General features: G+C 56.0%; 2 protein-coding genes across 2 annotated transcripts in view; one reads left to right on the plus strand and one right to left on the minus strand.

The window, feature by feature from the left end:
- KIAA2013 overlaps window positions 1-25100 on the plus strand; it is a 175877-nt gene that overhangs the window by 150685 nt on the left and 92 nt on the right. The window lies entirely within an intron of this gene.
- AGTRAP (angiotensin II receptor associated protein) lies at window positions 6718-18187 on the minus strand. Its single transcript, XM_084873228.1, has 5 exons — window positions 18049-18187; window positions 13042-13076; window positions 10194-10299; window positions 8956-9151; window positions 6718-7372 (listed from the first exon to the last, which is right to left on the minus strand). The coding sequence occupies exons 1-5, from the start codon at window positions 18073-18075 to the stop codon at window positions 7260-7262; spliced, it is 477 nt and encodes a 158-aa protein (XP_084729354.1). The 5' UTR covers window positions 18076-18187; the 3' UTR covers window positions 6718-7259.

Here is a 25100-nt window from a genome sequence, read left to right on the forward strand (position 1 = left end):
CTCCTCCCCTGCCTCCATGCCACCCCCTTTCCATCTCCCTTTCTCTGTCCTCCAATACCCCTGCCCGGCCCCCTGAGAGGGCGAGGCTCTCTGTTTCCTGTCTCCACTCCCCATGTCCTCCCTCCTTCTCCCTCCTCCCCAACACACTGGTTCCAGCCCCAGGTGCTCCATGCAGGAAGTCACCCCTCAGTCCATGAAGATTTCAGCTCCCGGCTCCCTGAGACTTTCTTTCCTTTTTTGTGTTTTTTAATCTATTTTTTAATGTTTTTTTTAAAAAATATATATTTTATTGATTTTTCTTACTGAGAGGAAGGGAGAGGGATAGAGAGCTAGAAACGTCGATGAGAGAGAAACATCAACCAGCTGCCTCCTGCACACCCCCCCACCGGGGATGTGCCCGCAACCAATGTACATGCCCTTGACCGGAATCGAACCTGGGACCCCTCAGTCCGCAGACCGACGCTCTACCGCTGAGCCAAACCTGTCTCGGCTTTAATCTATTTTTATTAATTTTACAGAAGAAGGGAGAGGGAGAGAGAGATAGAAACATCAATGAGAGGGAATCATCAATCGGCTGCCTCCTGCACGCCCCACACTGGGGATTGAGCCCACAACCTAGTCCTATGCCCTGACAGGGATTGAACTGTGACCTCCTGGTTCATAGGTCGATGCTCAACCACTGAGCCAGGCCGGCTGGCCGGGCTCACTGACACTTCCTTCTCACACCTAAGCTCTCGGTGAGCTCGCCATCCTCATGGATAATCCCTCCCCACCCTCTTAGACACTCATTCACACGTCCCCCTGTCCTCAGACCTCTGCCGCCTCTTCTCCCCACACCCCCTTCAGCGGACCTATCCCCCCCAAACACGGCCATCGGAAGAGAAATGCCACCAGCTCCCCAACCAGTTCCATGGCCACTGCCTCTCCTGCCCCTCCGCCTCCTGTGTGGTCCCATCGCCAGCCAGACCCTCCCCCAAGCTCTGTCTCCCCTGGGACTGTCTCCCCTCCCAAGGGCATCTCCCAGGACCATCAGCAGCTTCCACAGTGCCATTCTCTGAACCACACTGCCCGCGCTCCACTGCTGACTCAGCCGCACACAGGGCACCGAGCCTGGGGGGGCGGGAGGGGGCGAGCGGGACACAGGTTCCCTCCCCCATCATTTCCACTTCCCCCTTCCTTTTTTATTTTATTTTATTATTTATTTATTTATTTTTTAAATCAATCTTTATTGTTCATATTATTACAAAGGTTCCTCATTTCTTCCCCCCTCCACCAGGTTCCCACCCCACCCTCTGCCCCCTCCCCAGCCCCCATTGTCCTCATCCTATAGGGCCTTGCAGCCTTCCGTGAGGACGGAGTGGGTTGGGGAGCCTGTGGGGCTGTTTGAGTTGAGTCAGGACATGCTCTGATCTCCCTTCGCAGGATCGCTCCGGCCTCGTGGGGAGTAGGCCGCAGGTGTGGGGTGAGGACAGCATGGGAGACCAGCCAGGACGCAAGAGGCAATGGTCCTGGACCTGGGCAGGTGGGGCTGAAGGTGGTGAGCAGGGGCTGGGTTCCCGGTATCTTTGGAAGGTAGAGCAGAGGCGATTGGCTAATGGATTGGAGGTGATGCAAGGGAAGGAGAAGCCAGGGTGGCTCCAGGATTAGCCTCTGGGCCAGTGGTCAGCAAACTCATTCGTCCACAGAGCCAGATTTTTTAAACTGGTGCACAGTTTATGTTCAGTCTCTTCCCCCCTCCACCACTGGTGCACAGTTTATGTTCAGTCTCTTCCCCCCTCCACCACTCCCCCTTTCCCCGAGAACAGTCAGTCCACTCCCCTCCCATATCGCCGACTCTATTACAATGAACAGCTATTATTGTTCATCAGGTTTTCAATCTCCTTTTTTTTTTTAATTAATAAACTTTTACACTTCTAAGAATAAATTTAATAATTTTAAACCTTGTTTTTTTTCTGCCCTGACACTTCCCCCTTCCTTACTGACTCACTCCCATCAGCTCTTAGACCACAAGCAGAAACACCACACCCCTCCCCCCCTCCAGCCTCCAGGTCCCAGACCACTTCTCCCCTCCTCATCACACCCAAATCCCGATCCTTCTGCCCCCCCCCCCCCATCCCCTTCTCCAATGACCTCCCTGCAATCAGCCACCCGCACTCAAAGCGGCTTTCCTCCAGGCGACCGAGATGCAGGTTCCGGCTGGCCGGTTCTCAGCAGGACAGTCGTCACTTCCTCCTGGGAGCCCTCCTGGAAGCCACCTCTCGGCCTCGGTCCTTCCTGCTGGCGTCTCTTCCCCAGTCTCCTCCGCTGGTCCCTCTTCTCATGAGCTCTTAGGATTGGAGGTGCCAGGGCCTCCCTCCTCCCCTGATGCTTGCACCTCAAGTGACCTCAGCTCCAGACAGTTCTAAGGCAGACTCCCATCCCCCTTCTCCCAGAATGGCAGCTTAGCCTCCTGCTGGCCCAGAGCCGTGGTCCGAAAACTGCGGCTCTTTGGCCCCTTGAGTGCGGCTCTTCCATAAAATAACATGGCCTGGGCGAGTCTATGTTGAAGAAGTGGTGTTAGAAGAAGTTTAAGTTTAAAAAATCTGGCTCTGTGGACGAATGAGTTTGCTGACCACTGGCCCAGAGGCTAATCCTGGAGCCACCCTGGCTTCTCCTTCCCTTGCATCACCTCCAATCCATTAGCCAATCGCCTCTGCTCTACCTTCCAAAGATACCGGGAACCCAGCCCCTGCTCACCACCTTCAGCCCCACCTGCCCAGGTCCAGGACCATTGCCTCTTGCGTCCTGGCTGGTCTCCCATGCTGTCCTCACCCTACACCTGCGGCCTACTCCCCACGAGGCCGGAGCGATCCTGCGAAGGGAGATCAGAGCATGTCCTGACTCAACTCAAACAGCCCCACAGGCTCCCCAACCCACTCCGTCCTCACGGAAGGCTGCAAGGCCCTATAGGAGGAGCCTCTTTGCCACGTAAATGCCGTTGGGACACAGCCAGCCTGTTGGTTCATGGCTTGTCCGTGTTTACTTTCTCACTGCGTGGCGGAGTAACTCCAGCAGAGGCCTGTGGCCCACAGAGCCTAAAACATCTGCTTTCTGGCTTTTAAGAAAGTTTGCATAGCCCTAACTGGTTTGGCTCAGGGGATAGATAGAGCGTCGGCCTGCAGACTGAAGGGTCCCACGTTCGATTCTGGTCACGGGCATGTACCTTGGTTGCGGGCACATCCCCAGTAGGGAGTGTGCAGGAGGCAGCTGACGATGTTTCTAACTCTCTATTCCTCTCCCTTCCTTTCTGTAAAAAAGTCAATAAAATATGTTTGTTTGTTTTTTAAAAATAAAGACCTTTTCTAAAAAAAAAAAAAAGAAAAGAAAGAAAGAAAGAAAGAAAGGAAAGAAAGAAAGAAAGAAAAGAAAGTTTGCATAAGGGAGAGGTTTGGGAAATGGGTGAAAAGGGAAAGGGGAATAGAGTCAATAACATTGTGGTAAGTTTATATGGTGACAGTTGGCTAACAGAATTAGTGGCGTGATCACCACTGTATGGCATAAAAATGCCAAATTACTATATTGTACATGGAAAACCCCTGCGCCAGACACCTGGCCCCCAGTCACCTTACCAACCTCATCCCGACCCCTCTTCCCTTGCTCTCTCTGCTCCAAACACCCAGCCTCCTGGTGGTTCCTCCAAAATGCCCTGCCTGTTCCGACCTCAGGGCCTTTGCACCTGCTGTTCCCTCGGCCTGGAACTCTCTTTCCCTCTCTCTCCTTCCAGTTCTGCTTCAGACACCACCGTGAGCTCTTCCCTGACCACTGTCTCTCCAGCCACAGCCCCCTCCTCACTCCCTTCTCTCTTTTCCTCCATGATTCAGCACCACTCAACCAACGGAAGACATGAGCGTCTGCTTTTCTCCCTCTGATGGACAATGAGCTACTGTCTCTTTTCCATGCTGTATCCACGGCCTATGGAGTAGTCCCTGGCACACAGTAGGGGCTCATATCATTTCCTCTGCACCGCAGCCCAAAGAATTAGGTCCTTGTCTTTACAGAAGAAGAAGCTGGGGCTTAAAGGGGCTACCTGCCCACCTGGGCAGGGGCTTCCTTACCAGGACAACCCACCTCTTTCCAAAGGATACTTGAGACAGCTCAATCCACTTACCTCTTTGTCCCCTTACCCCCACCCCTCCTCTCTCACCCCATGCAGGGCTCCCTATCTGCTCCTAACTCCCTTACCACTCTCCCCCATCCCTGTCCAGTTAAGGACAGCAGTTAGCTCAGTCCACATACCCCTTCTTACCCCCACAACCCCACCCCTCCTCTTCCCACCGAAAGAACCTGGGTCAGCTCTCCTGTCCCGCACTTGCCCTCCAGAGCACCTGTCTTCCTCGGGCCCTCTCTCAGCCAGCTGGGTTGAACCCAGAGGGGCCCTGGGCCAGGCCCAGCACGGCCAACGATCCAACTAGGCAGGCGCGGGGCGACGTCAGAGAGCGCGCCGCCCGCGCCCCGCGGCTGCCTCGCCGCCTCCAGGAGGATGCTCTGGGGTCGGTGGTCCCCAGCTGTGAGCGTGGCCGCCGCTGTCTGCGCATGCGTGCGCCCGGGGGGGCGTGGCAATGGGTCCCCCGCCGAGGGTCCCGCCCCCTGCACCCAGCTGTGCATCCAGCCGCTGAGCTCGGGACCGTGTGCAAAGGTCTCCCTGGCGCAAGGCCTGTAAGGCTGTGGGCCTTCGGGTCCCTCTGACACTGGCCGGAGCCTGCCCTGCCCACTCCTCCCGCAGGCACTCACTCCACAGGCCAAGCCCTGGTCCCTGCGGTTCCCACCCCACCCTGTTCCGCCCTCTCCTCCCTTGGCCCAACTGTGCTGCTTCCCCTGTCTGCCAGCCGCTGGGAGAGGAGAGCACTGGGCCAGGGGGCAGAAGACCCCATCGAGATGGGTTCTGCTGCTGTGTGACTGCAGAGGAGCCCCTGACTCTTCTGAACTTCGGGGTCCTGATCTGTAAAAAGGGGAGGTTTGACAACCCCTAAATACCAGACTGCCTTTCAAACCCTAAAGCAGATCTTGAAGGTGTGTGTGTGTGGTTACTTCCTTCTTAAGTCTATGCATCCAGTAACTCCTCGTAAACCTGCTGGATGGGACCTTTTGGCATTCAGGTCTTGTTCCTCCGTTGTCTCCAGTGAAACGTTTGCCTTCAAGTCACCTTGTTCTGATCCTAATCCAGCTGCACCAGCTCTATTGGGGTTATTTGCCCGGATTAATGTTTGCATCCTTTTACTTTCAGCCTTGCTGTGTCCATATATTTTAGGTGGGTCTCTTATGACACAAATGGCTGGAATTAAAAAAAAAAAAAAGTACAATGATATGATGATGACATATACAAACCATCTCATTTTTGTGCCTGTTAATGATCAAACTTCGTGTTTTCTCCTTTCTTGTCTTTTTTGCTCATGTTTTCCCCCCTTACAGATGTCTTGGAACTTACACATCCTATTTCTATTCTTTCAGTGGTTATCCAACACATTTTAATTTGTGTATTCAATTTGACAATATGAAGTTAATTCAGTTATTTACCCTCCCTCGACAAAACACACACATACACACACAAACGAACAAGTAGACAAACCAAAAACTGAAGACTTTATAACATGATTTCTGACCAACTCCCCCTGAACTATATTATTATTGTCATAAATGCTAAGCCACATTTAATATTTCCTTCATGCTGCTCAGATCCCCCTTATAGAAAAATGTCCTTCTTCCACAAAGCTTCTTTATACGTTTCAGCATTGAAGGTCTGTTGGTGATAAACTCATTGTCATTTCTCTAAATGTCTATTTCATCCTCATCCTTGAAAGTTAACTCACTATCACACAACTTCAGGTGGTTATTTTTATCGCTGCTTTGATGATAACACTTCTGTCTTCTGACGTGTAGTGTGGTTGCTGGCAGGTCATCGGTTGCTGGTGTAATTGTCGTTCCTTTTCGGATGCTGTCTTTTCTACCTGGCTGCTTTGGGGATCTCAATGTTTGTGTTTGATTTCCTGCAGTTTCTCTTCATCCATTCATTCTACCCCATCATAAAGCACTTACTGGGGCGGGCACTGTCTCAGGTGCTGAAAGGCCAGCAGTGCATGAACGAAGTTCCAGTAAGAGGACTGTAAGTGTGGGGGCTGGGCACTAGGCCTTGACCCCTCTGTACTGGGGACAAGCCAGGATGGGCCAGGCACCTGGGGCCAAGTAGTCAATGCCCATCCCAGTCAGAGGGGCGGGGCCCAGGCCAAAGGACCTTCAGAGCTTCTGGACAGCATCAGTTCCGGTCAGCTCTGAGGCCAAGACCCAGGGTCAGCCAGGAAGGGGTCACCTGTCGTCTCTTGACCCCACATCACCACAAGTGGGAGGAGCAACCCCACCACCAACTCAGCTGCTCCCTCGGGAGCCCCTCGGGGCCGGGCACTTCACATTTCACTTGCATCACTGACCTCTGGCAGGCATCGGTCCCCGTCCAGAGACACTGAGGCTGGAGAGGCTGAGTGGCCCAAGGACACACAGCCAATCAATGGTGGAGCAAGACTCAAACCATCCCCCGAGCCCGCTGATTCGGAGACGCAGACATCCATCTGCCACACTGACCACAGGCCTCGGGTCACGGGCCCCTGTCTTCCCCGCCCCAGCAGAACAGGCTGCTCTGTCCAGGCACACAGACCTAGATAAAACATGGCTCAGCACACATCCAGCTACACAATTCCCCAAACTTTAATGCCATGCCTCTGGGAAGGGAGGCTGGGGGCTGTCATGGGTTTCAAGTTTAGTGGACACTGCCTGCCTCCAGCCCCAGGGTTTCCAGAACCAAGTGACCAGGCAGTGAGATGCACAGCACCTCACCCTATACCACAGACCGCCTTCTGCGGGGCTGGGGGTAGAGAGATGGGGGGGAGGGACTCGACAACTGCGGGGAGGCCCAGGGAGGGGGCGTCACTGGCTCTTAGAGGCTGGACTCTGCCAGCTAAGAAGTGGTGTGGCCTGGGGCCTGCCCAGAGCAGCTAGGGGCAGAGGTGAGGAAAGTGACCATGGTTCCCAGCCTGGGACCAGCGAGGTGCCTGGAGGCGGGTGGGGGTCACAGGGAACGTGGGACAGCTGTGTGCACAGAGCCAGCCATTCAGGCCACACCTGAGATGGGGAATAGAACATGCTCCACATGAGGCCCAAGAGAGGGGGCGTCCAACCTCCCCTGCAGTTTGTGATTCTGGCCCCGAGCGGCCAGGGCAGCGGGGCTGGCTTCAGTAGCCTTGGGAGGTGTGACCCTTGCCCTCCACGCCAGCATAAAAGTCTGCGGGGGCCTCTGTCGAGTCAATCGTCTGGTAGGCAGTGCTCTGATTGTGGAGTCCAGGACCTAGGGGGCGGGGAGGCGGGAGAGAAAGCAAAAATGAGTCCAAACCAACATCCGCTCTGCCCCCACCAGGCAAGCGGGCCAGAGCTGGCATCCTGGCGCCCAGGGCAGTGACAGCGGCCACAGCCCCAGATACCAAGCCGTTCACCATCACGCTCATTCAGTCCTCCCGTACCCCCACGGAGCAGGCATTTTTACCCACTTTGCAGATGAGGAAACTGAGGGTCAGCGAGACGAACTGACTTGCCTGAGACCACACAGCTCAAAGCCGAGGACGAGGATGCCGACGAGGGCCGCTGTGTTCCTCTATCCCAGCGATGTCCCACCTTGCTCATGTGGCACCCACACGGACCACTACAATTCTGTGGCTGACACCAAAACTTATGCTTTTTGCCAATGTGACAAAAAAAAAAAAGTATAATTTTGATTTTTGACTCCCTCACACTGGATGGCTATTGTGTTGGCTGCCATAACTTATTTCCCCGACAGCCTAAGGGAAAAGGGGTCAGTGCTCCTGACTAAATAGCCAGGTCCTGCGCATTTTAAAAAAAAGTCTCGCGGCACACGGGTTGGAAGTCACTGTTCTACCCAGAAGGCCCAGAGCCTGGCCGGTGCAGAGCCCAGAGGCCGGGGCCGCGAGGCAGGCGGCAGGGCTCTTGGCGCCCAGACTCCACGCTCCCATCCCCACGCTGCTCATTTGTCCTGTGATCCTGAACGAGGGCCTCAGTTTCCCCATCTGTCCAATGGGAGGAATGCTGCCGACTCCCCTCACCCCAGGGCAGGCCCAGGCAGGGAAGGCCACAGGCCACTCCTGCCTGCCCTTGGCCCCACTGCTCCAGCAGGCAGGTCCCCGGTCACCCTCGGCCTCTCTCGGGAGTGACCGGTAGGAAACCTCACCCATCTCTCCCCACTTCTGAGAGAGAGAGAGAGAGAGAGAGAGAGAGAGAGAGAGAGGGGAGCTGAGAGCGAGTGGGAAAGGACAGGCCTGTGGCTGGGACGCCCCGAGGAGGGGTGGAACCAGGTGAGGCCGTGCAGCGGGCAGTGCGGGGCTGGCTGAGGGAGAGGGCCGGGAGGCAGGGTAAGCCCTGCAGGTGACGCTGCCTTCGGCCGGGGCTCCCTGGCTCGTGCCGGCACCATCTCTCCCACCATCTCTCCCGTGGCCACCCAGATCCCAGGAGACAGGAGAAGGGGGCTCCAGGTGTGGGGGCTGGTGGGAGCTGAGAAGAGAGGGTGCCCCTGCAGGTGCCTCGAGTCTCGGGCTGCAGACTGCCCAGAGCTGCCCGCGAACCGGATCACTCCCCCAGCTATATCCGGTGTTTGGGCTCCGAGGGAGTCCTGGCTGCTGCCCCCAGCCTGACAGCAGGGCAAGGTCACCCCAGGCGGCTGGGACAGCTGCGTGCACAGAGCCATGCAGGCCACACCTGAGCTGGGGACTGGGACACGTTCCCCGAGAGGTCCATCGGGGCTGGCTTCAGGACCCCTCAGCGGAGGCCAGGAGCTGGCACCCCTTAAGGGCAGGGGCTGCGGGGGAGGGGGAGGCGGAGGAGACGGGTGAGCTGGCGGTGTGCTCACTGAAGGGTACTCACTGGGGTAGATGATGCCCCCGCCCCCGCGCTGGATGTATATCTGGTAGATCAGGAAGCAGGAGAAGGGCTTGAGGAGCAGGCTGATGATGGCCATGGCGGCGCCGAAGCGGCCCGAGTCCAAGAGGCCGACCCGCGGGTAGAAGATGCTGATGTGGATGATGTCCAGGAGGATGGTGATGATCAAGCTGCCCAGAAACTGCAAGACAGGCCGGCACGGAGCCCAGGTGTGACCACGTGAGCTCACTGCCTCCCCGCCCCGCCCCTGTTGCGTGTATAACCGGGCCGGAACTGCGTGTGAGCCTTACTGTGACCTCAGAGGTTGCTGGAAAACCGGCCCAGCAAGCAGGCAGGACCCTGTGGGCGAGATGCCGGATGGGACTGCAGAGCAGAGGGGGGATTCGGGGAGGTCCCTGAGGTCCAGCCCCAGCCTGCCAGCCCCACCCAAGCCCCCGCCCATCTCCTGTCATCCTTGAGGCCATGACAAGGGACGACCTGGTTCTAGAACCTCTGAGATGGAAGGCACCTCAGGGTTCACTTACTCTGTCTCCACCACCAAGGAAATCCCTTCTGTCACCCCGAGAGGCCCCAGCCACCACCCTTCAGCGCTTAGTGAGTGCTGAGAAGCCCCCTGCCCCCAGGGAGAGCTTAACTGGGCTGTATCCACTTTGACCTCACAAAGTAGTGGAGTTCCCTCTAAATATATATATTGATATTATTTTTTTTTATTATTGATTTCAGAGAAGAAGGGAGAGGGAAGATAGAAACTCCAATGATAGAAACTCCTTCTGCACGCCCCCTACTGGGGATCCAGCCCCGCAACCTGGGCATGTGCCCTTGACCAGAATCAAACCCGGGACTTCAGAATCGAACTTCAGTCCTCAGGCGGATGCTCTATCCACTGAGCCAAGCCAGCTAGGGCTGGAGTTCCCTCTTTGCTGGTCTCCTCCTAAAAGGGGGTCCTGGCGAGGTGGGGGGAGGGGTCTTGAGCACGTGTCCCACTGGCCTCGGGGCGTGGCCAGCCTGGGGCACTGGCGGGACCCCGCCACATGCCTTTCTGCGGGAAGACAATGAGCCGGGCAGGCAGAGAAGCAGGCAGGCCAGCAAACACCCTTGGGCTGCAGCCTGGCTTTAGAAAATGGGAAGCAGGAACAGGCAGAAGGCTGGGACAGGTGCAGGGAAGACAGAGCAGGGGCCACAGATCATCCCAAAGCCGGCCCGGTGCTGCTGCCCCAGCTCACCATGCCTATGGCGTCCAGGGAGTCCCGCTGAGCGACGGCCCACACGCCCAAGGCCAGGACGGTGAAGTTGGCCCAGGCATAGGGGCCCCCGAACACGAGGCAGCCCCTGTGGGAAGATGGATCCGAGTCAGGTTAGCCGGTGCCCACGCCTCCCACACGCACCTCCTGGAGGGCCAGGGTCTCAGGGACCCTCTGAGAAGAGGCCGCAGTCGGCCAGGCCTCTTGTGCCCCAGCGGTGAGCCAGGAACATCAACCAATCCCATCGGCTCTGCTTCCCAGAAGGCTCCCTTCAGGCCCAAACCACCATCCTCTCCTGCCAGGACGTACCAGCTGGCCTCCCACAGGTCTGCTCCCTCCCACTGCTGCCCCCTCCGGGCCATTCTCTCAATAGCAACCCGTCAAGTTCATCTGGTGAGATCTCCTCCACTCCAAGTCCCACCAGTTTTCTGTCCCACTTGAAATAAGAGACTCTCTCCCACGGCCAAAGGGGCCTCGTGGGAGCCACTGGTGACACCCGTGCCTCCCTCTACCCTGAACACCTGGCCCCGTTGTGTCATTTCAGACCCAGCTCAAAGGTTCACCAAGACTCCTCCCCTGACCGCCCAAGTTTGAAGGCCACCTCGTCACCGTCTAATATAATGCCCACTCTATTTGATTTCCTAGGGTATTGCTACTAACTGACGTTGACTTATTGTCAACCCAATGAAAACACTAATGAACACAGAGCCCTTACTAGAATCTGGCACATTTCTAAATGCTTTAAATGAACTCGTTTATGTGCATTTGTGTTAACAATGCAGGGAAGGAGGCACTATTGCTATCCTCATTTTACACACAAGGAAGCTGAGGCACAGAGGTCAAGTGAAAGGGCAGGGCGGGGCGAGGATGAGGCGGAGTTATCCCTAGCCCTCACCCAACCAATCAGGGTTAGCCGAGGCAGTGACATCACCACCGACCGGAATAAAACCCCTGGACTGGGCGAAATTCGCTCTCTCTTCCGCCATGCTGCCGGCTGAGTGGGAGGAGCCCATGCTAGCATGGAACAGGCTCTTTTGTTTATTGCATCGGACTCGGCTCCCTGGTCGTCCTTGGGGATCACGAAGTCTGGGCATAACACAAGTAACCTGCCCGAGATCCCACAGCTGCTAAGTGGCAGCGCTGGGATTTGAACCCAGGCAATCTGGCTCAAGAGGCCATGCTCTTCCTTAAAAAAAAAAAGTATATATATATATATATATATATATATATATATATATAGATATAGATATAGATATAGATATAGATATATTTATTGATATATATATATATATATATATATATATATATATATATATATATTGATATCAGAGAGGAAGGGAGAGGGAGAAAGAGACAGAAACATCAATGATGAGAGAATCATTGATCGGCTGCCTCCTGCACACCCCACACTGGGGATGGAGCCTGGGCATGTGCCCTTACTGGGAATCAAACCGTGACCTCCTGGTCCATAGGTTGACACTCAACCACTGAGCCACTGTTAGAGACCGGGTGTAACCTGACAGAGTCCTTGCACCCGAAGGGACTGATAAGATTCGGTCCCCTGCCCCCACAGGGTCCCCTGACTTGTTTGGATGGCGATTTCTAATTGTCAGCAGAATGAGAGCGACCTTCCATGGCTTACCAGAAGTCTGTAACTGTTTATTGAGGTTTGCTTTACCGAGAATTGGGCTTCCTGCTTTATCTCCCTTAGAGATTGAGAGGAACGGAGAGTACGTTCCTCCGGAACTGACCTCCCAGTGTTTGTGCATAAAAGGTATTGTGGCCGAAACCAGTTTGGTTCAGCGGATAGAGCGTTGGCCTGCGGACTGAAGGGTCCTGGGTTCGATTCCAGTCAAGGGCATGTGCCTTGGTTTGTGGGCACATCCCCAGTAGGGAGTGTGCAAGAGGCAGCTAATCAATGTTTCTCTCACATCGATGTTTCTAACTCTCTATCTCTCTCTTCCTCTCTGTAAAAAAATCAATAAAATATATATTTTTCAAAAAAGGTATTGTGCAGTTAATAAAGTTTCTGCAGTCTGTCAATGGCTTGCAGTCCTCCTGATCCCGCTTTCCTGTCATTCTTTTCTTAATTCCCACCTCCCTACCTCAGTCCGGTTCACCTTCAGGCTGGCACTGACAAGCCACACCAGCCAAGCAAGAGGCCATGCTCTTATTTGCCATTTTCCCAGGTCCTCCACTGCCCCAGCGCAGTAAGGCGCTTCATACACTCAATCAACAATCCCTAAAGCGCACCATCCCGAAAACTGGTCAAAGCAGCTCCATGTAGAATAAGGCGACCAGAGGTCCCGATTTTTAACAATTTGTCCTGCGTCCCGCAGTGTTTTAAAAAAAGTCCCGATTTTTGGAAAGAAAAATCGGGACTTTTTTAAAACACTGAGGGACGCGGGACAAATTGTTAAAAATCGGGACTGTCCTGCCAAAAGCGAGACGTCTGGTCATCTTAGCGTATAATGCAAAGAGAGGCTCCACATTGCATATTACCCAGTAAGTAACCTCATCCTGGGCTTTAGGAGAGCAAGAGCTGGGGCCTGATGAAGCCCGGGCTCACCAGCTGCAGAGCTAGAGGAGTGTGGCTGAGAAATCCATATCTGACCTCGCTAACCCGGATGAGGGCTAACCCGGATGAGGGCTCGGAGCTCCTACGAGGCAGTGGTGGCCAAGGCCTCTGGGGACTGCCTGCCCCTCCAACATCCCTGGGACGTGGGCAGCTTGCTGACGATCTTGACAGAGGTGCCATTTAGTCTTGGGACTGGCTGGGACCCAGGAGACAGGTGGACACAGAAGCGGACACCCCTGTGGAGCCACTTACCAGATGGTCAGCACCCAGTGGATCAGGATGATTATCTGCGGCACAAAGAGGAGGAGGGGGGAGAGCTGTGAGTGTGACCACCATGGGGAGCTGTGCAGCCAGAAAACCCAGGAGGCCACTGCCTGGCACCTAAGGGGGCCGCACAGATGTCTGCAATGGCGAGGGAACTGGTGGTGGAGGAGGAGGAGGGCCTGGCCAGACAGGGGACGATGCCACCGCCCCCCGCCCCATTCCCTTGGGGCAGCTGACCCCCTTCCTGCTTTCGGAGGCTGGAGGCCCCACATCCCTTTCTGCTTCCAGAGGCTGGGAGCTCCTTTGGGGACCCAGGAACCTGCTCTGGAGTGGAGGGCACCTCGATGAGAATGGCCAGGGTGGTGGTGAGGCGCTCAAAGAGGCTGATGTCTTGGGACTCTAGAGCCGGGCTGCTGTGCGGGGCAGGAGAGGGGGCGCAGTGGGGGGCAGGGGCCTTGGAGTGTGGATTTCACTCCACGTGAGGAAGCCACAGGAGGCTCTTCGACCAGGAAGTGGAGATAACGCACACCCTCAACACACACCGGCCCCTTCCTGTGACACCCCTCCTGCTTCATAAAGATTTAAGAAGTTTAGCATGACCCGATCGCTTCGATTAAGCCCCTGGGAAAAGAAACCCACCGAAGAGCAGCCTCCCCTGCCTCGGTTTCCCCAGCTTTGCAATGGGAGGGCACAGCACGCCAGGCCTAGGACCAGGCGTCGGTCCAGGAAGGCTCCCTAAGAAACCTGGCTGGCCCGGCCCTGCCTTCTCCACTGTCCCCTGGAGAACAGTGACTCCTCTCGGTGCAGAAGAGCCGTCGCAGGCTCTGGGGGAGGTTTCCGGGAACAAGGGGCCGCCCGCTGGGGTTCTCGGGTGTGGCCTCGGAGAACGGGGAGGGAGGCGCCGGGTCCGAGGGTGTGCCTGGGCCGCCGGGCCGCTCCTGGCCACACAGGAGGAAAGGAAGACCGAGCTCTCCTTCAGAATGGGGGACTCTCCACACAGTGCTCGGCCGAGGGCGGCTGCCCAGCTCGTGTCCAGCTGTGTCAGAAGCCTGGGCAAGAGAGGGTCAAAGAACCAAGGTAGCAGGGCAGATTAGGAGTCAGACGCTGGATTAGGAGTAAGTAAATCTTGGGACTGGCTGGGACACAGGAGCCAGCTGGATTAGGAGTACGACACCAGGGCTCTGGGCCGGGGACCAGGTCCCTCGGTGTCTGTGAAATGAAGCCAATGCCCATCACACATATGTCCCAAGCAGGTGCCTCCACCGCGGAGTCAGGCACCTGGACGGTCCCTGGGTGTAGCCGCTTAATGAGCAGAGGAACCTGGCGGGGCAGGCATCCCGCAGCAGCGTTAACAAACGCCCGCTCCTGGGGAGGATGTGCCTACCGCTTGTCCACACTGCCCCAGCCCGGGGCCATGGCATCCCTGCACCTACATGGGGGAGAGGATTCATCCTGTTTCACTGACGAAGGAACCGGGGCTGTGAGAGAGGGCGTGAACTGGACAGGAACAGAACACGCGTCCACAAGACAGCCCAGACGCAAATCTCAGAACTGGTCTATCCATTCCGAGTTTCTATGCCAATAAAAACAGAATGCCGCGCCCCCTCCTGGACCACCCGCTCCTCCTATCACCCTGGAAGATAGGGCTTGTCTTCTTTTGACAGCGAGGAAGCGGATCCTCTTGGAGGTAAAGGAGCCTGCTCAAGGCCACGCAACTAGTAAGGAGCAAAGGCTGGCCCTGAAGGCAGGCTTGGCCCCAGGGCCTGTGGGACGCTGGCAGGACGGGCAGAGCCAGGGCGGGGCGGGTGGAAATGCGGTTCAGCCTGGGGGGGGGGAGGGAGGCGGCGGGGACACCGAGGAGTTCTGAGGACCTGGCCTTGGGCCCTTCGTTTGCAGCTAGAGCCCGTGGGGGCGGGAATCGGGGGTGAAGAACATCCGAGGCAGGTGTGGACAGACCTCAGCTTAACACACAGACCAATGTATGGAATATATTCTGTTACATGAGGTAGTGCAATCCCCGAGGGCGGCTGAGGCTCAGGGACCCCCGTCAGGGCTGCCCTCGAGGGGAGGCAGAAGCAGGCAGTGGCTAACTGTCTGGAGCCAGATCCCGGCTCCATGACGCAGACGCTGTGTGGCCGTGAGCCAATCACTTGCCCTCGCTGAACTGCCGCTTGCCCCTTCATGTATTAGAGCCAGCAGGCCTGTCTCCTAGGGTCGCTGTGTGGATCCAGTGGCACAGGGAGGTGGAGAGGTTTATGGAACACTTAGCACAGTGCCTGCCAGGCGGTCCGCCCTTGGTACCCAGCTGTCCCGAATTCTTAACCCTCATTCGACACGATCCCCCACCCCTTCCCGGAGCCTCTTTCAACAGGGACTCACGAACCCACGTCTAGTCCTTTCCGGGCTCGTCTCCATGTCATTCCTCCAGCACAGGATGTGCCTGGTGACAGGGCGCAAGTTAGGGCCTGTCCTTTGTGCCAAGGGCCTGGGGCGACTATTCCTTCTCATCTGGCACCACTGCCCGCTCTGCTGGGGCACAAGCAGGCAATGGGCCAATGAAGAAGTGGGTTGGGAGTACAGGGGCACAGGGGTGCATGTCCCAGCTCCCCCCCCCGGGGGTAGGGGGGGGGGGAGGGTCGAGGGCTGATCTCAGAACACCTACGTGGCCGGGGAACGAGGAATCCACAGCTGCCCTCCGTAAGGCGGCCAGACTGAACAACAGGAACACCGAACACCCAGCTAATTCTTAACTCCGGGTCATGAATGCTTTGTTAGTATGTCCCAGATATTGCGTGGGACATACTGATGCTAAAAAAAAAAATGACTCACTGTTGATCTGGAATTCAGAATCAGCTGGATGGCCTGTCTGCGACCCGGCAACCCCAGTCCCTCAGGGCCTCCCAGCGCTCACTGGTCTCTGACGAGTAGCAGCTAAGACCCTTGGAGACAGAGGGTCTTATTCCCCACGTCAAGGCAGGACCAGCTATCTCGTTCTGGGCACCGGAAGCTCACACCTGTGGCGGTGCTTGGCTGCCAGGCCCACGAAGTTGCTCAAAAAACAGCCCCTGCCGAAACCGGTGTGGCTCAGTGGCTGGAGCGTTGGCCTTTGGACTGAAAGGTCCCAGGTTTCATTCCGGTCAAGGGCATGTACCTTGGTTGCGGGCACATCCCCTGTTGGGGGTATGCAGGAGGCAGCTGATCGATGTTTCTCTTCCACTGATGTTTCTAACTCTCTATCCCTCTCCCTTCCTCTCTGTAAAAGAAAAAAAAAAAAAAAAAAAAAAAAAAAAAAATATATATATATATATATATATATATATATATATAAAACCACACAACGAAAACAAAAAACCAAACATCCCCTGATGTACCTAAACCACATATGTCAAACACAAGGCCCGCGGGCCAAATCCAGCCCGCCAGGCCTTGCAATGTGGCCCGCACCGCGCTGTCATCACTGCACTCCGCTGTCAGTTTATGACATTGTCAGTTTATGACTGTTCAGTAAACCATTCGGCCCGCGATTTAGGCTGGATTTTAGATTTTGGCCCCTTCTCTGATTGAGTTCGACACCCCTAACCTAAACTGTCAAGGCAGAAGTCCACCCCAACGTACTGACCGGGAGCCAGGAAAGGGCAGCTTTGAAGTCCGACCCAGTGGGTTCAGATCCTGACTCTGCCACCCAATCCCTGTGGGACCTCGGCAAGATATTGGCCTGATCTGAGCCGAAGTTTCTCCGTCCGCAAAAAGATGACCGTATCGGCTTTCTCGGGAGGCGGCTGTGATTGAATAAATAACCTGGCATTCCACAGGCGCCCCTTTCGACTCCTGCACTCCTGCACCTTCTGCCCGTCACCTCGTTTTCCCTCCGCAGTATTTTAGGCAAAGCTCTGGTCAGAGGAAAGGCGGTGGGCATTAACCCCGCACTGCCTGAGACAGCACGAGTATGGATGCCAACAACGCTGTTGCCCTTAAATAGATTTCTTCCCAGCGAACACGTGACTCCAAGCCCACTCCCCTCACTCCAGCCCCCTGTCCAGGGAAGCTTCGGGGAGGTTTGCCCCAGCCAATGTGATGGCGAAATCTGCCTGTTCCAAGTCATAGATAGCTCAGGCCACGTCTCAGAACCCAAATATGGACGATGCGTCTGTTATTTTGTAGTCATTTCGGTTCCCTGAGTACCAGACACCACTGGCTGCAAATGCCTTGTCATGTGTGAAGAGTCCTGAACAAAGTCTCAAAGGAGGCAGCATCGAGATGCAAAATGGCAACTTTGGAAACCTCTGTCACAAATACAAGAAGCAGGAGTGGGCGGGGAGAGAAAGAAGAACAGCCCAGGGCGCCCCGGGGAGCTGAGGCGCGGCTCAGGAAGTGAGGACACCCAGGAAGCCGGGCAGTGTTTCTCTAAGTTGGGGTTTTTCTGCTTTTAAGCAACTTCGACCGCAGTCCGTGTTTCTTAGAAAACAAAGTCGCAGGGTTTAGATAGTTTGGAAAAACGACTCGTTCGGGAAATCTAATTTTCTTAACCTGACTTAGCAAACGGACCGGGCGATCAGGCGGTACCCGGAGGCTCTCCCGTGCAGAGGGTGGGGGTGTCCCTCTTGAGCCCCCGCCCACCCCAGGGCTCGGCGACCCCTGCCCCGCGCCCTCCTCCTGCTCCAGGGGATTCAGGGCGGCGGCCGGAGCGGTCCTCTGGGGCTGGCGCTGGGCCTTTTCTGAACCCCAATCCCTGCCGAGGTCAGTCTGCCCGCCCCCTTCTCACCTGGCGCCTGTGCCTTTCCCTTCTCCCCACCCCACCTCCTTCTCCACCCTTGGCCCTCTCACCCCTAAAATCCTACTTTTAAAAAGCAAACGGGGTCCCTGGCTGGCGGGCTCAGCAGGTTGGGATGTCCTCCCATAAACTAAAAAGCAAGCGCCCCCCTCCCCCGGGAGACCCGCCCCGCGCCCGCGTGCCCGGCCGTGGCCGCCCCGCCCGCCCCGCCCGCCCGGCGCCACCTTCAGGTTCAAGTTCGGCTGGTCCATCCCGACCCGGGTGAAGGCACCGGCCGCGGCCGCGGAGGCTCCGGACCTGCGAACTCCGGAGGGAAACTTGCCGGTCCCGCCCAGCCCGCTGCCCGGGCTCCAACCCCCGCTCAACTCCCGGCCACGTGAGGAGGGTCACGTGACCGGCGTCCGGTTGCTAGGAGATGGCGTCGGGCTGCCAGCGCTTCCTCCAGCCCCGGGCTCCCGCCACTCACTGCTCCGGCTGCTCCCCCGTCGGCTGGAGAACCCCAGGATTTGTCACAAAGGGCGCCCTGTCTTGCCTGGTTAATCCCAGGAGGTGGACGGACGGGACCCCCTGCAGCCGGGAGAGCTTGGGGGGATGTCCAGGTGCAAACTGCAGATGTGCAGTAGCTGGTGTCTCATTTCTTAGCGCATCCTCTTTCCTTCCTGCTTCCCGACGCTAAAGTGGAGATGTTCACAGCACCTACCTCCTAAGATCTAAATGAACGAATTCATGCTGTCAAAGAAACAGTATTTTGACACTTGTTAAAATGGGAAGGAAGACTTTATTCAAGACTTTTGCCATAGGAATATTGCAAGAGAAGAGAGAAATCAAGCTTAATTATGAAGACAGCAAGGACAGCCCTAGCCGGTTTGGCCTGCAGAATGAAGGGTCCGGGTTTGGTTCTGGTCAAGGGCACATATCGGGGTTGGGGGCTTGATCTCCAGTAGGGAATGCGCAGGAGGCAACCAATCAATGATTCACGCTCATCATTGATGTTTCTAGCTCTCCCTTCCTCTCCCTTCCAATCTGAAATCAATATATATATATTAAACACAGCAAGGACAAATGGGGTTTTATAGACAAGCAGCAGAGTCAATAAATATTCTCCAGCCGAAACCGATTTGGCTCATTGGATAGAGCGTCGATCTGTGAACTGAAAGGTCCCAGATTCTGGTCAAGGGCATGTACCTTGGTTGCGGCCACACCCCTGGTAGGAGGTGTGCAGGAGGCAGCTGATCGATGATTCTCTGTCATCGATGTTTCTAACTCTCTATGCCTCTCCCTTCCTCTCTGTAAAAAATCAATAAAATATATTTTAAAAAAGAGAAATCTTCTCCATGCACCCCAGATCCTAGTGGTGTTGCATCCAAGCCTGTAGGTCCGTAACAAGACTGTGATCACCCTGTCAGCAGAAAATGCAAAACACGTTCTAGGATCAGAGCTGACATTTATTAAGTACTTATTTTGTGTCAGACAGTATGAAAAGCGCTCAGAGTAAACGCTCACAGCAACCCGATGCTGTAGGTACTGTTCTTATCCAGATCTTCTGTGAGGTGACCGAGGTGAAGAGAAGCTGAGAGGCTTGACCAACGGCACATCACTAGTTGTATGAAACTGAGCTGGGACCCAAGGAGGTCTGGCTCTCAGACCTTGACATTCAGCCACTCGGCTCTGCTGCCCACATCTAAGGGAAATTCTGCCCGGGCTGAGATGCAGGGATGGAGGCGAGCAGCAGGGGGAGACAGATTGGAGCCAGATGAAACACAAGGCTGGGTCTGTGGAATGTCCCAGCAGCTCACCCAGTGACAGGGCCTTCATCCCGACCAGCTGGGGCCAGAGGCGTGGGGTGGGGGTGGGGATAGGGGTAGAGGTGGGGGTGGGGGCAGTGGTGTGGGTGTAGATCCAGCTGGCCCGGGTGGGAATGGAGCCCAGAGGAACAAAGAAAAGTGGAACCATTCTCGAAGGAGCCAAGTTCCTGCGAAAACCCAGTCATGACTCTGGGAGGACAGATGGGCCCCCCACAAAGCACGTTCCACAAAGCTTTGGGGTGAGGTCATCCTTTTTGAGTACACTTTTGGAAGTGAAGTTTATGTTGTTCATCTCCCTCATCAGTCCCTTCTGTCTCAGCCATGTTTTATCTTTGTACCTTCAACAAAGAACCTGACATGCAGAATAGATTCATCCAGCCAGCCAGCCACCCATCAATTCAGAGAACAGTTATTGAACATCTACCGTACTCAGGTAAATATCTATTACAGGCGTGGCTGGATCGTAGTGTGGGTGTAGCTTTTTAAGAAACTGCCAAACTGTTTTCCATGTTGGCTGTACCACCCTGTTTCATTTTCTTCATAGCTCTTATCAACCTCAACACTTGCCTGCACATAGTAGGTGTTCAGGGAACGAACCTACACCAACTGAACACATTGGTGTGCTCCGCTTCCTCCTGTCACAGGCACTCGCAAGACCTGCCGCCCAGTGCCCTGCTGGTCCTCAGGGTGCCACCGGAAGTCCAGGCTCTGTGCCGGAAGCCACTTGATGGATGCCGCTGGTTATGGAAATGGCTGCTGAACCAACCACAGTCATATCCTTCCTATGGTTGGCTTGTGTCCTTTAGGTAACAGTATTTTTTGGGGGTCCTTGCCTTGTCCCCTCCTGACAGAGTGGTCCTGGGCAGGTTCTGTAGCCTCAGAGTGACTGTAGGGATCGTGTGAGATCATTTACACAGCTTTCCCGGCACAGCTCCTGACATGTTGGAAATGCACAGGAAGCAGATAGCTACTCTGCTGCTACAGGGAAAACATAGCATCTCTCAGCTTCTCCCGGCCCAGGATGAAGGCCAGGATCCAGGCAGAAGGGAAAGGCCGCTTTGATGGAGAAAGGACCCCCCATGCCTTGTTCCTAGGAGCAAAGCCTGAGAGCTGGGCCTCAGTGTTTGTGTGTGTGGCCTCCTCAACCCTGACCGCCCCGCATGGCCACTTTGCACCTATGTGACCTTGGGTAGTCACTTCATCTCTGAAGTTTTTTCTTTAAAAAACAGGATGGTGTATGTCTGGGGCGGACAGAGCGGGCTGGCGTGAGAGTTCATCATGCCACGCAACATGGCACCGATTTCACATGTGTGAGCTGGTTGTTTCTGCAGGTTTCCATTTAGTCACTTCAGACCGGGGCTGATCTCAGGGAACTGAGGCCACGGAAAGCGAAAGCACAGAGAAGGGTTCCCAGGAGGCCGTGGAGGTGAGCAGGGATGGCTGGGGCTGCCACGGAGACAAGAGATGCCCTTCCCAGTGCCAAGCCAGGCCACCCCCTCGCCCGTTCGTGCTCTCCCAAGATGCATCGGGGCCTGCCTGGCCCGGCCTTGGTGGCGTGACTGAGTCCTTCCCCGTCCTGCCAAAGGTGGCACCGGTGTTTCTCTGCACCCGGCCACCCAGGCCTGGAACGAGGTTGCCAGAGGCCAGCCTGCAGTGACCACCTGTCATCTCTGTGGGGCCTGAGCTGCCCCAGCCCTAAAATGGGGAAGGAGAGGAAAGTATGAAACTCCCACCCTGACCAGTTTGGCTCATCAGATAGAGCATCGGCCTGCGGACTGAAAGGTCCCGGGTTCGATTCCGGTCAAGGGCATGTACCTTGGTTGCGGGCACATCCCCAGTAGGGAGTGTGCAGGAGGCAGCTGATGGATGTTTCTAATGTTCTATCTCTCTCCCTTCCTCTCTGTAAAAAATCAATAAAATATATTAAAAAAAATATTAAACTTCCACCCACAAGGTCTGGTCGAGGGACCTGGATGAGGCTCAGTGAGGGCAGAGACCCCGTCTGCCCGGGTTCCTGCTTAGCTCAGAGCAAGGGCCCAGTGAAAGGGGAGAGTGAGGAAATGCTCGAGACCTGGTGGGGAAACAGGAAGCATCCGGTCCCCTCCGAAGGCCTGACCGCACTCACCGCCTGCAGACAGACCGCCTCCAGGAGGGGCAGAGAGACAGAAGTCGGCTTATTAACCATCAGCTCTTTATTTACAGCGCGAGATCACATGCAACACAGAACTACAAGGCTTAGCACCATTTTAAAGAGGCACCACAGACCCCCTGGGAAGTGCCTCAGAGCCAGAACACCCAACTGAGAGCCGAGGCCCGGGCACCCTACTTGGTTTCCTCCAAAAATAAAGACCAGTTCCAGCCCCGAGGCAGGGCCTCCGAGTTCGTCATGGCCAGTGAACTGGGCCAACTGGACCGCTGACTCACCCCTGACGGTAAATGTCCCTGAATCGTCCCCCTGTCCCCGGCCCATCAGCTCCCTACCTAAGGTGACCAGACGTTCTGATTTTTAACAATTTAACGTCCCGCGGCATTTTAAAAAAGTCCCGGGACAAATTGTTAAAAAAGACGCGGGACAAATTGTTAAAAATCAGGACTGTCCAGCCAAAAGTGGGGTGTCTGGTCACCTTATCCTACCCAGACCTGCCTCTCAGGTACAGTGTGTGAGAATGGCCCGGAGAAAGTGTACAAACTCATCCCCAAGATTCTGATTCAGCAGGTGGGCCCTGGGGCCTGCATCCCTGCCCTCGACCCCCCCCCCCCAGGCCATGTCTCTCAGCCGGGTCCTGGAGCACTGGGCATGAGGAGGGACTAGGAAGCCGCCCAGAAGAGGCCACGGATCCTAAATCACAGCACCCGTCCTGACAGAACGCAGAAAATACCCAACGGAAGCACCGGGTTCTGTACACTGCTCCTCCCTGCCGGCCCTCCCCGCACACATTCACTCAGACACCCTCCTCGCCATCGCCCGCGAGAGCCAAGGTCACCATGAGGGGACGTGCCCCATCCAACCTGGGAAACGCTCTGCCTTTTGGCCCCTCTCACCACCCACCCCGGCGCCCACCTCCCCTCGCTGTTCTGCGTGTATCTCCACCCTCTCTCTCTCCGGCTGCAGAGGGAACCCCATTCCGGGGGCTGTGCAGCCGCCACACAACATCGAGGCATTGGGGGTGCGGAACATGCTGGAAGGGAGGTCCCCTCGAGGCATCTCTGAGGTGGAGGGGGTCTCAGTTACACCCCAAAGCGAAGCTGCCCCGTTCCCATGAGGCTGGGCCCTCGCAGCCTCTGACCTCAGGCCGTTCCCAGCCGCCTGGGGAGCCGCTCTCAGAGTCACAGACAGATCCCGGGAAGGCAGCCCCGTGGGAGCAGTGACAGACTCCGGGGAACGGCGTACGACGCCACTGGAGGAATGCAGGAGGCCCGGTGGCTGTCCCAGCAGCTATCGCTTTCCACTTGGCCCCCAGCTCCGCTCTGCCCCAGGAGGGGGTGCATTTTTAAAATCTCATGAACCCGTTATCTGCCCGGAGTCTGTGCACGCAGCGCGCCAAACCTCTGACCCGGAACCCACGTCCTCTTTTCTGGTGCAGCTTCTCGGGGCCCCAGTGTTCCTGGGGACACGCTTTGGGGAAGGAGCCGGGATGGTGACTTAGAAATGACCTCGGAGGATGCGGTGGACTGTTAGCAAAGAATGAAGCACCTACTGAACGTATCCTAGAAAATAAACCAACTGGCACGGGGGCCTTAGAATGTGCCCGGCACTGTCAGAAGCACGTTATAAGGCCCTGGCTGGTTTGGCTCAGTGGATAGAGCTCTGGCCTGTGGGCTGAAGAGTCCCAGGTTTGATGCCGGTCAAGGGCACGTACCTTGGTTGCAGGCACCTTCCCAATAGGGTGGGTGCAGGAGGCAGCTGGTCGATGTTTCTCTCTCATTGATGTTTCTAACTCTCTATCCCTTTCCCTTCCTCTCTGTGAAAATCAATAAAATATATTTGGGGAGAAAAAAAAAAGAAGCATGTTCTAAGGATGTGCAGTTACTTCTCACAATGCCCCTATGAAGGAAGAGCCATTGTCCCCATTATACAGATGAAGAAGTCAAGGCACAGAGACCGTAAGGAGCTTCCCTAAGGCCAGGAGGGTGGTGAGATGGGGAGCAGGCCTGGGGCAGCTCTCGGGCCCGGCTCCACGCTAGTCACCTGCAGAGCTTAGAACACACAGGGAACCCAGGCACAACCCTGACCAGGGAAAGCAGGCTCTCTGCAGATGGGCCCTGGACGCCGGTGCCTGTGGAGGCTGCCCAGACGGTTCTAACGCGCAGCTCGGGCTGAGGCGAGGGGACGAGAGCGGCATCAGCAAACCGCGGCCCGGGGGCCCATCCAGCCCACGGCCGACGTGTGCGCCGCCCACCAGAAGCGAGGTTTCTACATTTTTAAATGTGCTTTAGGAAAGTCAAGAGAAGAACAGTCGTTTGTGACCGGTGAGAGCTATATGAGATCCACATCTCCGTGTCCATAAATGGTTTTATGGGAACACGCTGGCCCTCCCTGCTAAAGGTTGCTGACCCCTGGACCAGAGAAAACTGGCTTCTGGGCCAGCAGAAGAAAGGTAAGGTAGACCTAAGAAAGAACTCTCCCCTCTCCCCCCATCCCCCAAAGAAAACAAGAAAGCACTTCCTGGCTGCCCGGCCAGGGTGGCTCAGTGGTTGCGTGTCCACCTATGAACCAAGAGGTCACCGGTTTGATTCCTGATCAGGGCACGTGGCCAGGTTGTGGGCTTTATCCCCTGTTGGGGGTGTGCAGGAGGCAGCCAATCCATGTTTCTCTCTCATTGAAGTTTCTATCCGTCTCTCCCTCTCCCTTTCTCTCTGTAACATCAATAAAAACATATTTATACAAAGAAAAAGTACTTCTTGTCAGAGAAGTTTGTTAAACACTGAGGGGGCTTTGGGACCCCCACCCCTCCTGGAGATACAGGATTCCACCCCGGCCCCCACCCCACTTTGCAAATGCCAAATGCAGACAGCCAGGGCAGAGAGATGTCGAGGCCCCAATCCTTAGCCATGGCACTCCCCCGGGAGGCAGGGACAGTTCCCTGGGCCTCTCAGCTTTGCCCTGACCTCCTGTTTCCCAGTGCAGATGTCCAGGGCCACCGGACAGCTGCCCCAGACTTCACGCCGGATGGCCGGCCTGCCTGCAGCCACACACACCCCCAGGGCTCGATCGCGGCTCCCACCGGCCAGCCCTGTAGGCACCCACAGCAGAGGCACTGTCTGCTCCCCAACAGACAGATCTGCTGGCTGTGGACTCAGGATTCCATTTCCAAAGAGCTGCCTTTGATCTCTTTCAGTGCCCCCCCCCCCACACACACACACCCCAGAGGCCCATGCCCATCGAACCTGAATAGGAGAAAAGAGCAAGCGTATCTGATTTCTGCTAGATGAGTCTGCGCTCCCTGGTGCCAGAGCCCTGACCCCACCTG

This window comes from Pipistrellus hanaki (assembly GCF_964339955.1).
Source record: "Pipistrellus hanaki genome assembly, chromosome: 2".
Taxonomy (NCBI): domain Eukaryota; kingdom Metazoa; phylum Chordata; class Mammalia; order Chiroptera; family Vespertilionidae; genus Pipistrellus; species Pipistrellus hanaki.